This window comes from Panicum virgatum, chromosome 4K (genome assembly GCF_016808335.1).
Source record: "Panicum virgatum strain AP13 chromosome 4K, P.virgatum_v5, whole genome shotgun sequence".
NCBI classification, from domain to species: Eukaryota; Viridiplantae; Streptophyta; class Magnoliopsida; order Poales; family Poaceae; genus Panicum; species Panicum virgatum.
Window position 1 is genome coordinate 12,767,497 of NC_053139.1, and position 12,864 is coordinate 12,780,360.

The window sequence follows — 12,864 nt, forward strand, 5'->3', positions numbered from 1 at the left end:
TAGCTGTGTTCTAGTCTGCACTTTCGAGCAATAATGGAAGCAAGCTTTAATTTGCTTAGCTTTTCCATGATGTTGACCTGTTAATTTTCATGTTCCACGATTTGTTGGCATGCGAAGAGATGGGCATTACTATTTGGACCGTGGTTTATTTTTTTTTAAGGATCACCGTGATTTTGATAACATGAGTTGGCTATGATTCATATACTGCTTGGGATGCAATTTCCTTCAAAGAATTTGTTGTAAATACTACAAATCCTCAGTGACTGCTCCCTTTTAGCTAATGCTCTGCAATTCTGGTGTAGGTTACCGAGTCTGGAAATTTTGTGATAGGTTGATACTCGTAGTTGTAGCACATAAGAAATGTGGTTTGTCTCCTAGTCTCTAGAATGTTGCACAAGTCTAATCTTATTATTGGAAGTCCCTGAAGGCCAGAAGCGGGAAGTTTAGTAAGGTTAATTGGATCCATGTCATTATAATTATCGAAGTTTACTAATACAAGAATTTTATGTGAAATGGTTCGTTTTACGCTGGGAATTGAGAAAAAAAATCCACATGCTTGCGTTCACAGATAACGCTGGATGAGCTTCAGTCCTCTGCCCCTGACCAAAACCCCGCAAAAACCTTATAAAACAGAGCCCGCGCACCGCAAATGGCGACACGCCTCGCCACCATCTTCTCGCCTGCGCGCAGCCCAGCCTCCGCCCCGGCCCACCTCCTCCACCGCGCTCTCCCCCGCTTCCGCCACCGGCGAGCCCGCCCCTCGCCGCCCCGCATGTCCTCCTCCTCGGCAGCCTCCCCCGCGCCACCCTCCGCGGCGGCGGCCGGCGGTGACAAGCCCGCGGCGGCGCCGTACGGGTCCTGGAGGTCGCCCATCACCGCGGACGTCGTCTCTGGCGCCGAGAGGCGCCTCGGAGGGATCGCCCTTGATGGGGATGGACGCCTCCTCTGGATCGAGGGCCGCCCCGAGGAGAAAGGGTAACTGACATCCGCCTCCGAACTTTAGTGGACAACGCCTTGACATTTGGGCGCGATGTTTTTTTTTCCCTGAAAAATCTAATTGTTGCTAGCTTCGTTTTATGCATGTTCTGATTAAGCCCAAGCTTTCTTGTTAATAAAAGGCTTTATTGTTGTTGTATATTTTGATCAAACCCCGTGAAGCATGAAAAGGGATTCACATTTGTGCCTCGCAACGTCGAATGGCTGTGATGTTGGATGTATCAGGCATGGCCGCATGGCATGTAGTTGTGCAAGGCTGCTATCTAGGTTTTTTTTGTTTGTTCTGAACTTCTGGTCAGATAGTTAATCATAGATAGATTATTTATTTGCCAGTTTATGTTGCAGTAACTGTTATTGTAGATTTTTGTGGATGTAGCTTTTTGTGCATGGAGATTATACAGGCAAGGAGTGAAAGGAATATATGATTGAATTTATTTTCTCTGTTCAATTGGAGAAATAGCAGCGCTTCTGTAAAGAGTTGAGGGACAGTAAATAGATCAACTAATGAGGCTTTATCTGTATGGACAAGCTAAAACAGGATTTGCATCAGGCTAAATAGCAAAAAGACTTAGCATGTTTAGTTTCTCGATGAAGGTTACCACAAAATGAAGCTATTCTAAAAATTAAATGTGCAATTTGAGAACCCAGATTTTATTTTGTTTCTGCTGTAGTATGTGTGAGAAATTGCTTATATCATTAACATCTGATTAGTAGTGAAGTACACTCAGTTTCTTGGTAGTTATCAATTAGTCTGTTTTTGAACTAATACTTTTCAAATAATAGTTAATTAAATCTGTATTCAGGCGTATGGTTATTGTAAAGGAGGAGGATAGGCCTGTGGATGTCATACCTCAGGAATTTGCAGCACGCACCCTGGCTCAAGAATATGGAGGTGGTGCATTTGCAGTTGACAAAAGTGTTGTTGTGTTCTCGAATTACAAGGATCAACGTCTATACAAGCAAACAATTGGAAGTAAGTATCAAGTAGGGTGCTATTCTCTTACTATCGAGGCTTGCTTAAACTAATATTAATCAGTTGGTGTTCATTAAAGTTATAGACAAATTGTAAGGATGTGATGTTTAATCTCATTGTTTCTCTTAACTATTCTGGTTTATGCTGTACATTTACATGCTAGCACATACTATTACGTCCTTTTTTAATACTTGGTACCTTTGCCCAAATCATGCGTATCAAGCTTTTCATCAACAACAACAACATAGTCTTTTTTCCCAAGCAAGTTGGGGTAGGCTAGAGATGAAACCCGAAAGAAATAAGTTCAAGGTTCAGGCACATTGATAGCTAGTCTCCAAGCGCTCCTATCAAGCTTTTCATATTTTTAGAAAATATGCAATGAGAAATATGGTTATGAATTTCATAGTACTTAATCACACATGATTATTTAACCTTGTCAGTTGCTGGTCCACCTGTGCCTCTTACACCTGATTATGGTGCCCCGGACGTCAGCTATGCTGATGGTGTATTTGATCCTCACTTTGGCCGTTATGTTACTGTGGTGGAAGGTACTTGAGTACTTGGCCTGTGATTTTATTTCAGTATATATGTAGTTACACTACAAACTACTAACATGCTCACATCTTCTGATAGACCGTCGGAAAAGTAGCTTGAACCCCACCACAACAATTGCTGCTATAAACTTGAGCGGTGATGATGTTTGTGGTAAGATATCCCAAGAATGTTATAACCAACCAGTGCCAAGTTAGATCAATGCTTGCTTTTGATATGTATCCGCTTTCCTTCACATGACTAGCTTACATGTCTTCTATATTGAAGAACCAAAGGAGCTGATCGGTGGCAATGATTTCTATGCTTTTCCTCGCATTGATCAAAACAAAAGGCGGATGGCATGGATTGAATGGAGTCATCCAAATATGCCCTGGGATAAATCAGAACTTTGGGTTGGCCACTTCTCTGAGAGCGGGTAAATGTTATTATCTTCTGAACAACATCTTAGAACAAGCCTTTTGTTGCATTCAGGTATTTCATGAATAAAAATCTACTTTGTCTGCACCAAATTATTAACTGCACAGGCAATTTATATCGACAATGCTATCTCATGAATATTCAAGCTTTATCATGACAGCTTCTACCCTTGAAGGACCCTTTCATTATTAATTATCTAAAAGACGTGTCATCACATTGTAGTTGACATAACAAATTTCTAGAATAGTAGTACAAAAACCAGATACGAGGACATATCTAGTGCTGCCTTGCTACCAAACACGGTAGCACCTACCAGTGCATGATAAATTTCTGGATGAATTTTTCATGCACCGGTGTAGGTGCTGCCGTGTTTGGCAGCACAGTAGCACCATAATGGGTGGTAGCACTGGATATGTCCTCAACCAGATTTCTCATCCTTTTTTCCTTGTTAGTTTGACTTCTTTTATGTTTTTATTTTTAATAAATTGATGAAGTATCTAGACTTGAAATTTCCATAGGCATACACCAAATTTCTAAAACCAGATTGTATGGGCTGTTATTGTGAACTTACATCATGGTACTGTTATTCTTTTGGAAAGCTCTGAATATGTTCATGTAGATGAATTCCCCTCTAGGCTTTAAGACTATTGCTGATTTAGTTCCATATGTTTGTTTTGGGTGTTTGCAGAGACTTGCTCAAACGGGTCTGTGTTACTGGTGGCAATCCACTGGTGGTTGAATCTCCTACCGAACCTAAGTGGTCTCCCAAAGGTACCATATTCCTGCTATATTTGTAATTTGTATAGACTCTTGATATTTTTTTTAAAAAAAATGTTACTTATGTGCAATCGGTTGAGTGATGATAACATCAGCTTAATATCTTTTGTTCTTTTTATTTTTGGGAAGAGACATTGAAATTTATATTCTGAAGCTTTCACATCTCTTATCATACTCTTTATTCTCATAACTTCAGCCATTTGTGGTATCAGAAATCAGAAATCGGAACTAATCATGTTCTATTGAGATTTCATGAAACTTTTTCTGTTAGTTTACATTATGTGACATTCAGCATTTTCTTGAGCTTTCTTTGCTCCAAAAACTTCCCCCTTTTTTGTGAAAAATGTAAAGTAAGGTGCTTTTTTATTAACCAGCTGAATGTATTGCTGTTTGATGGGTCCTTTTTGTCCGCAGTTAACACTACCTAGTACTATTGATTTTTTTTATTTCCTACTATTGAAACCCTGATAAGTAATAAGAATATATTATCTTGCACAGTATTGTAGCTGCTGGCCACTGTAATCTCTCTCATACCATACTTCATCTAATTCATTCAAACGTGCAGGAGAACTGTTTTTTGTAACTGACAGAGGGAGTGGATTTTGGAACATTTATAAGTGGGTAAGTAGTTTTATCTCATAAAAAACTGTTTTGACCGTATGGTATAGCTTTATTTTGGATGATTGAGATTGTTGTTGTTAGTAATAAATTCGGAGTTCATGAACCAGCTAAATTAATACAATTGTTATATTCCCTTTTTCTGTAAGAGTTCATCATCTGAACTGTATTTGCCATATGATTTCTCTACATTACCTTGACAACAGGTTGAACAAACCAATGAGATTGTTCCAGTGTATGCACTAGATGCTGAATTCACAAGACCATTATGGGTTTTTGGCATCAGCTCTTACGATTTTCTTGGAAACAGTAACCACATCATTTTCAGTTACAGGTATTGATAGTAGCGTAAGTTTGTTTATCCCGTTGTCACTTTTGTTTGGGAGATTTAGTCAACCATCAAAATAATTATGCCACACAGGCAGCAAGGAAGGTCATATCTTGGTGTGCTTGATTGTGATTCACATTCTGTTTCATTGCTCGACATCCCTTTCTCTGATTTGTCTAATGTGGTATGTATCCAGATCTTGATTACCAGTTTGAAAATTTTAGTATATTTGTTTGTTCTGTATATATTGGCTTGTTACTTGCTCGATCTGGCAGGTTGCTGGAGATGATTACTTTTATATTGAAGGTGCTTCTGCAAGTATTCCACTGTCAATTGCAAAGGTTTATCAGACCTCAAATGCATATTTTTGGTTATTTGTTGATGTGCAATTTTTTTGTCTTGAATGCCAATCATGCATGTTTTTTTTCTCAGGTGACATTGAATGAGAGCAAAACGAAAGTAATCAATTTTTCAACAGTCTGGTCCTCCTCGCCAGATGTCTTGCAATATAAACCTTTCTTCAGCAAACCTGAAATTGTTGAGTTCCCTACATCCATACCTGGTCAGAAGGCTTATGCCTATTTCTACTCACCTTCAAATCCTAATTTCCAAGGTTTGCCAGATGAGAAACCTCCTTTGCTTGTCAAAACGCATGGTAAGTGATTTATTCACACATTTGGATGTTTCAAAATAATTATTCACTTTGATCCGTCCAAAGAATTATGCTGGTCTTTCCGTTTTATCTTTAGGTAACTGAAACTAAAAGAAGTGGTTCTCATAAGTAGGTTATTGATTTCTTTCTTTTCAGACGAAAACCACAGGATGCTTTAACACTCTTAACAATAATTTTCAGGAGGACCAACAGCTGAAACGCGTGCAGTTCTGGACCTCAGTGTCCAGTATTGGACAAGTAGAGGGTGGGCATATGTTGATGTTAACTATGGAGGAAGCACTGGTTTGTCCTTAACTTCCACTGTTTAGGTTAAGCCCTTTAAGTTTGTTTGTTACGGGACTGCATAGCTAAGTTCAAGTCATTTTAATAACTATCTGTACCAAATATTAAAACGTACTGAAATATCAAACTGAAGGTTATGGAAGAGAGTATCGGGAGAGACTATTGGAGAAATGGGGTATTGTCGATGTTGATGACTGTTGCAGTTGTGCAAGATTCCTGGTACATCCTTTGAGGAATGGTTATAACGTTAAATTAGCATTTTAACTTTTATGCAATGATAACACTGGACCCCCAATGCTTTATTGTTCTTTTCTGTTAAGGTGGAGAGTGGGAAAGTTGATGGGCAACGCCTTTGTATTACTGGTAGATCAGCAGGTGGATACACTACTCTAGCTGCACTTGCATTCAGAGACACATTCAAGGCTGGAGCTTCTTTGTATGGTGTAAGTTCTAGCTTTGTAGAATTCTGCTGTTTCTTTTTTGTTTGCAAGACATATAAACCAAACCATTCAGACCTTAATCCGTTTGTGTAAGTATTTGTTAACTGGTTAGCTGCATTTACGAGCTTGTCTCCTGCACACCTTTTTAGTTATATGGCTTGATTGATGGAGTTAAGAATATATCAAATTAGATGTACTTTCTGAAGGTGCTAGGGCAATAATGCATGCTTATGCCTGGTAATTCACATTAGTAATATGATAAAAATATTCATCTGGCTTGGTGTTTTTTTTTTTTTTGCTTTTGTTTGCTGTAGTTGTAATTTTAGTTTTTGTTTGTGCTGATGTAATAATAAGAACTAAATGTTGTCATGTTACCAAATTTATGATTAGATTGGTGACTTGACTTTGTTGAGAGTGGAGACACACAAGTTTGAGTCCCATTATATTGACAACCTTGTAGGTAAGAAACGGTATTGTCATTTCTTTAGGAATATAAGAAGTTTAACCCAATTCCTTGGTGAGGTTTATAGTTAACATGGTCCCATTCCTTCAGGAAATGAAAAGGCTTACTATGAGAGATCACCAATTAACTTTGTGAATCAGTTTACATGTCCGGTGATTTTGTTTCAAGGGTTGGAGGATAAGGTATGTGACTGTAATAGATATCATACTGCATTATTTGGTGATATATCGGTGTCTCTATAATATGACTTGGTTCCATGATAAGAGGAGTGTAGCAAAATTTACCATCCCTGTTAATGGTTTCCAGGTCGTGCCACCAGATCAGGCACAAAAAATCTACAAGGCCTTAAAAGAGAAAGGTTTGCCTGTTGCTTTGGTGGAATATGAGGGGGAGCAGCACGGGTTCCGCAAGGTTGTACGAAAACTGGTTACTTCTACACCTTCAGTCCAGTTGATCTTCCACGGTTAACATGGCTTGCAACTTCTTTCACAATTTTGAACAGGCCGAGAACATCAAGTTCACCTTGGAGCAGCAGATGGTGTTCTTTGCACGGCTAGTTGGGAAATTTGAGGTGGCAGATGAAATAACTCCAATCAAGATTGAAAACTTCGACTGATTGCTTCGAGAAGCACGTCTAGCAGAAATTGCCCTCTCCTTAGAGCATTATCTTTTGTAGGTGAAACGGCTTCTGCCTCTCGTTTTGCCGATGTTCTATAGAGGCTCTGCGTACTCATGTTAGTCATTCAGGTCAAATACTTTCACTGTGTACTTGTACTTCTACCTTACAGTGCCGTGTACATATAGCCATTTTCTGTTACCAAGATATTTAAGTCAGGATGATAGCGTTGTGTAGCGTACGAGCTTCTTGAAGCTCGAGCAACGCCGAGCAAGTTGGCTGCTTGGATAGTAGAAATGGGCTCTGGACGCTTGTATGTTGGAAGTCTAAATAAACTCAAATATCACTTGGTTAAATGGTTTCGTTTTTTTTTTCAAATTATGATATACTTCATCCCAACTGGGGTTTTTGGGCCAGGGGCCGTTGGGCTTGGGCAAGTCCGAAGCCTCAAAGGCAAAGCTCAAGCAATCAAGTCTGAAGTCAAATGTGGTCAACTAAAGTAAGACCTCGTTTAGATGTACCGTGTAAAATTTTTGAAAGAAGATCTTTTCATATTTAAAGTATTAAATATAAATTAATTATAAAACTAATTACAGAAATCATCTATAAACTATGAGATGAATCTAATAAGTCTAATTAATTTGTTATTAGCTTAGCAATTTAATATCTAATTATAGACTAATTAAATTCAATTAATTTTGTCTAAATTTAATTCTCCGTACAGGTGCCAACAAAGAAAACTCTGAAGCCGACATCCTGAACTCGACTCTTGAGTCTTGACTCTTGAGGCAGGATACCCCCCGTACCCCGAACGAGCCGCCTCCACCAGACGCGCCCTCCGCCCCAAATCCGCACCTTGCTCGGCCGCGCCGGCGATCTCCCGCCGCCAGAGGCGAAGCTTCGTTTCCCGTTCGCGCCGGTCCCCTGCCCGCCGCCATGACGGAGGTACTCCCCCTCCCCCGCGCTTCGAACTTCAGCACCTCGTCCGATCCCTCGTAAGCCCCGATTTGGGTGCGAAATCGCGGCGTTATTTGAGCTCGTTAGCGATCTTCGTAGCCACAGGGAAGAACGTTTTCTTCTGGGCTGAGTGCTAGCTTGGACCCCACGGGGTCTTGCTTTCTGTCCCGTGGGTGGATTAGGGTTAGCTGCGCGTGCTTGCGCTTGTGGATGCTTGGCACTATCCAATGTCAAGTGTGGCTTCACGAGGCAGGACTGCGGAGATGACGGATGTCTCGTGTAGTGGTGTTATTGGGTTTTGCTGGTTGGGGGAATTACTGATTAGGGTTGAATTGTTTTTGTAGATGCTTGCCATTGCTCAGTCATTTGTCCACAGCTGTGATTCTCTTTGTAGTGAACTTAGATGTATACAAGGCTATGAGATTGCCACTGTGTCATGCCAAAGTTATTTAGTCTCATTCTGAGTTTCGTGATAATATGAGCATAAATAATGTTTATCTTTTGTAAAAGAATAGAAGGTGCTTTTTACCCTTTCAAAATGGTGTCTGCAATAAGCTGCTGACTGCTATTTGTTAAACTCTTGCTACTGATAACATCCAATTGTGCAAATTAGCTTTCGGAATAATAACTTGTCTTTTTGTCTGCCTGTTTCAGTACTGGGTGAGCCAGGGAAACAAATGGTGTGACTTCTGCAAGATTTTTATAGCCAATAATCCCTTTAGCATCAGAACGCATGAACTTGGTAAGCGTCACAAGGACAATGTCACCAAAAGATTATCAACGATGCAAAAGGAGAGTGAAGCAAAGGACAAGGAACAGCAGCAAGCTGCCCGAGCCCTTCAGCAGATAGAAGCAGTAAGTCCTCAGATTCAAAAAAAAAAATCTGTTATAGTTTTATCTAATATCCATCGGTGATATACTGATTGATATACATATGATTTTTCTCATTCTCTCAAACTAGAATGCTTTTTACACGGAAAACCTTACTGCATCAATACAGCATGAGGCCATTGCTTTTTGGCATGCCGCAGGCCTTGAGCTTTTTCCTGTTGCCTTGCAGTTGGTTGATGGACTATGGAATCATATCCGATTATGTTCAACTTTTTTCGCTGCAGAAAGCTAAAAAGAGCTATCAAAAGGATTTGGAGAATAGCCAGAGGAATGTGGCTGGAGACACTTCTGCAGCATTCTTTAGTATGCTAGTTCAATGCGTCCTTTATATTCTTTAGATCCACATCTAGCATCATCACCTTCTTCATGTAGCTTAATATGTTGTGAACCTAGCTCCCATCTAGCTCGCACCACCAAACTTACATTGTTGAACCAAGAAGTAGCCTGATAAGTGGCCATGTGACTGCCCTGTTCCGCTAGGCGCTAGTCGGAATCTAGGCGCTGACCCTCCGCCTAGAGACTAGTCGGGAGTAATCGCGCCTAGGCGGTCCTAGGCGTTTTTCTAGGCGTTTCACAAATACACGTGTATACACGTATTACATAAAAAAACGAAAACAAATAGAAGAGTATGTATAGTCTGTATAGAGATGCATAGAAAGGCCCATCAAAAGCAGCCCAGCCCACCTTATCCATCTGCTGTCCTATGCATCTCCCTAGTGCTCTGCTTCCAGCCGCACGCCCGCTCCCGCACGAGAAACGCGTGCTCTGCTTCCAGCCGCGAGCCGCCCGCCTCCACCACCGCCGGCCTCCTCCCTGCCGCCTCCACCGGCTCCTCTTCCTCCTCCTCCGCCGCCGCCTGATGTCCCTGCCTCCTCCGCCGCCGCACTCTGCTGCGCCTCATCCCCGGGTCGCCGGATCTGCACGTGGGACCTCACTGGCAGGAGCAGATGAGCAGGGCGACCGGCGCGACCTCACCGGCGGGAGCAGGGAGGCCGGCGCGCCGTCGCAGGCGGAGCCGCCGAGGAGGATGTGCGGGAGTGGCCATCAGCGAGCGGGTGCGGCCGTCTACGCCCGCCTAGGGGTCCGACTACCCCCGTAGGCCAGGCGACGGGCCTCGACTTGCGATTAGTCGCGCGGAATCGCACCTAGGCGAGCGCCTAGCGGAACAGGGTGTGACTGTTAGTTTATAAAGGCTGCTTGTTTGATGTAGAGCTTACACAATTAAATCGACCATTGAAACACTTATTTCTTCTGGCCCAGAAGTATGTTTTCCTAGTTCCTACTCTGTTGTTCTTGCTTATACACAATTAAATCGACCATTCAAACATTTATTTCTTCTAGCTCCGGAAGTATATCTTTGCTTCCCTACTTCCTGTTCTTCTTGCTAGGTTTATCCTTACTGGTGAATAAGGCACAAAATGCTTCTGTCAGTCCACAAATTTATTGTTGTGTTGTCAACTGTTTTACAACATCGTTTCAATTATGTCAAAGATGTTTCATGACTGTGCCTCAGTTGTTGCTTTAACAATTTTTTCATATATGAGCTGGCATGTGTATGAATTCACGTTATGTACCAATGTAGCATATAAGCTGGCTAGAGATCATTGTCTATATATGCTGACTTGATCACTACCTTAGCAGATATGCTGATTAGATCACTGGATACTAATGAGTGTCTGACAGTACAGAACCCGTCGGAGCCTTTTAGACTATTCCAAGTCCCAAGTGATATGAACTATGAAGCATTCCTTGCATAGACTGATCATACTGTTGTCTACACCAATGTCCTCTTTCTGTTTGGTAACGTTTCCTTAAATCTGGTATGTGCAGGATGGGTATTCGACTCAACATCAGGATATTATTATGACAAATCTACTGGACTTTACTATGATTCAAACTCCGGCTTCTACTATTCAGATGGTTTAGGTGATTTCATCAAGCATACACATATATCTGAACAATTGGTTCCATCCAGTCTTTCTCCAAGCTGTTTTTTCCCACTTATATTGATGTTTATTATTTTAAAATGGGCAGGGAAATGGGTTACTCAAGAAGAGGCGTACAAATCTGTGCAAACTTCCAAAACAGATGTTGGTCAATCCTCAACTTCACAAACAAAAGCTCCACCTGCTGCGGAAACGGCTGTTCCTGTTATAAAAGGAGGTCCAGCTCCAGGCCGGGTTGTCACAAAGCCACTGAACCCGATGAGACCTATCAAGGGCACTCCTGCTCCGTCAGCCGTTGCTGCTAACAAGAGGAAGAGGGAGGACAAAAAGCCTAAGGTGATCTCCAAGGAGGAGGAAGCAGCTCTCAAAGCCCGGGAAGCAGCCAGGAAGACAGTGGAGGATAGAGAGAAGCCACTGATGGGATTATACAGAACTTACTGACCTACTGAGGCGTCTGCCATCCTTCCTAGACTACTCTCCCCATATGGGCCAAGCGATTGCACAATCTGATGTTGTAAGAAATATTGGCAAATGGTGTCCTGAGAGAGAGCGGGCATGGTTTCAGTCTTTCAGAGAAGCTACTCGACTGCAATTTGCGTCAACCATGTGCGCCTTTCTGCCCTGTACAATGCCTAAGCGGTTCTTGAGTGGGCCAAGTTCACTTCTGCAGATGTAAAAGAATATGTTCAACACATTATTTTTCGCGATTGGAGTGTGGCGTATGCTCCGAACGAGACACGGTGCTGGCTCTTTTCGTGAGACATAGTGATGACTGTTTTCAGGATGGCCAATACTAGTGTGTTATGTGCCCATCTAAAAGGAATTAGTATGTTATGCGCTTCAGATTTGAAGCAGCATGTGCCGAGTTGGCCATATGGCTGCACAAAAGCTGTCCCCTTTCGTTGGCGAGTGGTGATCACCGAGGGTACTGTGGAGTGTGGACAGCAGTCAGCAGAGCTCTGGTTTAGTATTTGGAGTCGTCGTTTAGTTTTATGTGCTTGGTGTCTTATTTTATCCGGGTGTAAATTGGTGATCTTTAGCTCCTCCAACCCTTTTAGTTTAAATATTTATACTATTCTTCAAAGTGAGATCCCATTTTTTTAAAAAAAATAGTACAAATATTTGAATTAAAAAAATTGGAGGTGCCCGTAAGATTTACCAATTTGCGTCATATACAGTCATGTTACATTAGCCGTGCCTAGGAAAATTGCTCGGCCCGTGGGGAGGAAAGACTTCGGGCGTGTTTGGTTTGTGACCTACGGCGCCACACCGCGCCACACATCGCGCGCCGCAGGTGTGGCGGCCGAATCGGCCGCCGCAGCTTAGGCGCGGTGTGGCGCCATAGGCGCCAAACCAAACAGCCCCTTCCGTCTACCGTCAGCGCACACCTTACATTACCACCCGTTGACACCGACCACGGTGAAAGCACCGAGCTGCCTCCACCCGTTTCCCGGCCCAAGCCAAAGCAGGATGTCATGCTCCCAGCCAAGCCTCGGTCCTTCAGCAGCTTGCTTAGCTTAGCTACCGGCCGGAGCGAACGACCTGAACCTGCCGGTCCTGCCGTAGTGCCGTGCCGGACCGGGAGGTCAACATCACCTCACCTCACCCGCGAGGCCGCGGCTCTGCCACGCCCACAAGTCCAGCTCCGCCCTCCACTGGCCAAGCCGCCACGTACGCGCCGCCGTGGGCGGCTCCGCGTCCAGGCGTCTGGTCGGCAAGGCAGCGGCAGCCCGGGCGGGCGGGCCCGAAGGCGCCCGCGGGAGTTGAACGAACCGAGCCAGCCCGTCATTGGTCGCCACTGCCCACTTGCCACCAGGGTTCAAAATTTCGGTGAAATTTCGGCGAAATTTCGGTATTTTTTTCGTTTTCGGTAGTTACCGGGAAGTGGAATTTCGGTAAATTTCGGTAAATTTCGTTTCAAAATTCAAAAATTCA

The 12,864-nt window shown here is 42.8% G+C and overlaps 2 protein-coding genes across 2 annotated transcripts; both read left to right on the forward strand.

The window, feature by feature from the left end:
• The first annotated feature begins 606 nt into the window (after positions 1-606).
• LOC120703179 lies at positions 607-7,371 on the forward strand. Its single transcript, XM_039987189.1, has 18 exons — positions 607-975; positions 1,800-1,969; positions 2,410-2,517; positions 2,603-2,674; positions 2,789-2,936; positions 3,627-3,709; positions 4,281-4,336; positions 4,540-4,667; positions 4,755-4,845; positions 4,937-5,002; positions 5,094-5,316; positions 5,515-5,616; positions 5,750-5,835; positions 5,937-6,059; positions 6,447-6,516; positions 6,610-6,701; positions 6,826-6,930; positions 7,022-7,371. Exons 1-18 carry the CDS (start codon positions 650-652, stop codon positions 7,133-7,135), a joined length of 2,163 nt encoding a protein of 720 aa, XP_039843123.1. The 5' UTR covers positions 607-649; the 3' UTR covers positions 7,136-7,371.
• Positions 7,372-7,921: 550 nt separating this feature from the next.
• LOC120703181 (zinc finger protein ZOP1-like) lies at positions 7,922-11,720 on the forward strand. Its single transcript, XM_039987190.1, has 5 exons — positions 7,922-8,080; positions 8,747-8,947; positions 9,208-9,286; positions 10,814-10,909; positions 11,018-11,720. The coding sequence occupies exons 1-5, from the start codon at positions 8,072-8,074 to the stop codon at positions 11,368-11,370; spliced, it is 738 nt and encodes a 245-aa protein (XP_039843124.1). The 5' UTR covers positions 7,922-8,071; the 3' UTR covers positions 11,371-11,720.
• Positions 11,721-12,864: the final 1,144 nt, after the last annotated feature.

Excerpts from the sequence above, each read along its gene's own strand:
- LOC120703181 (XM_039987190.1), top strand. Across the intron at positions 8,948-9,207 it reads CCCTTCAGCAGATAGAAGCA|AAAGCTAAAAAGAGCTATCA; the intron begins GTAAGTCCTCAG and ends TTTTCGCTGCAG. Across the intron at positions 9,287-10,813 it reads CACTTCTGCAGCATTCTTTA|GATGGGTATTCGACTCAACA; the intron begins GTATGCTAGTTC and ends TGGTATGTGCAG.
- LOC120703179 (XM_039987189.1), top strand. The coding sequence starts at position 650 with ATGGCGACACGCCTCGCCACCATCTTCTCGCCTGCGCGCAGCCCAGCC. Across the intron at positions 2,518-2,602 it reads TTATGTTACTGTGGTGGAAG|ACCGTCGGAAAAGTAGCTTG; the intron begins GTACTTGAGTAC and ends ATCTTCTGATAG. Across the intron at positions 5,836-5,936 it reads GCAGTTGTGCAAGATTCCTG|GTGGAGAGTGGGAAAGTTGA; the intron begins GTACATCCTTTG and ends TTTTCTGTTAAG.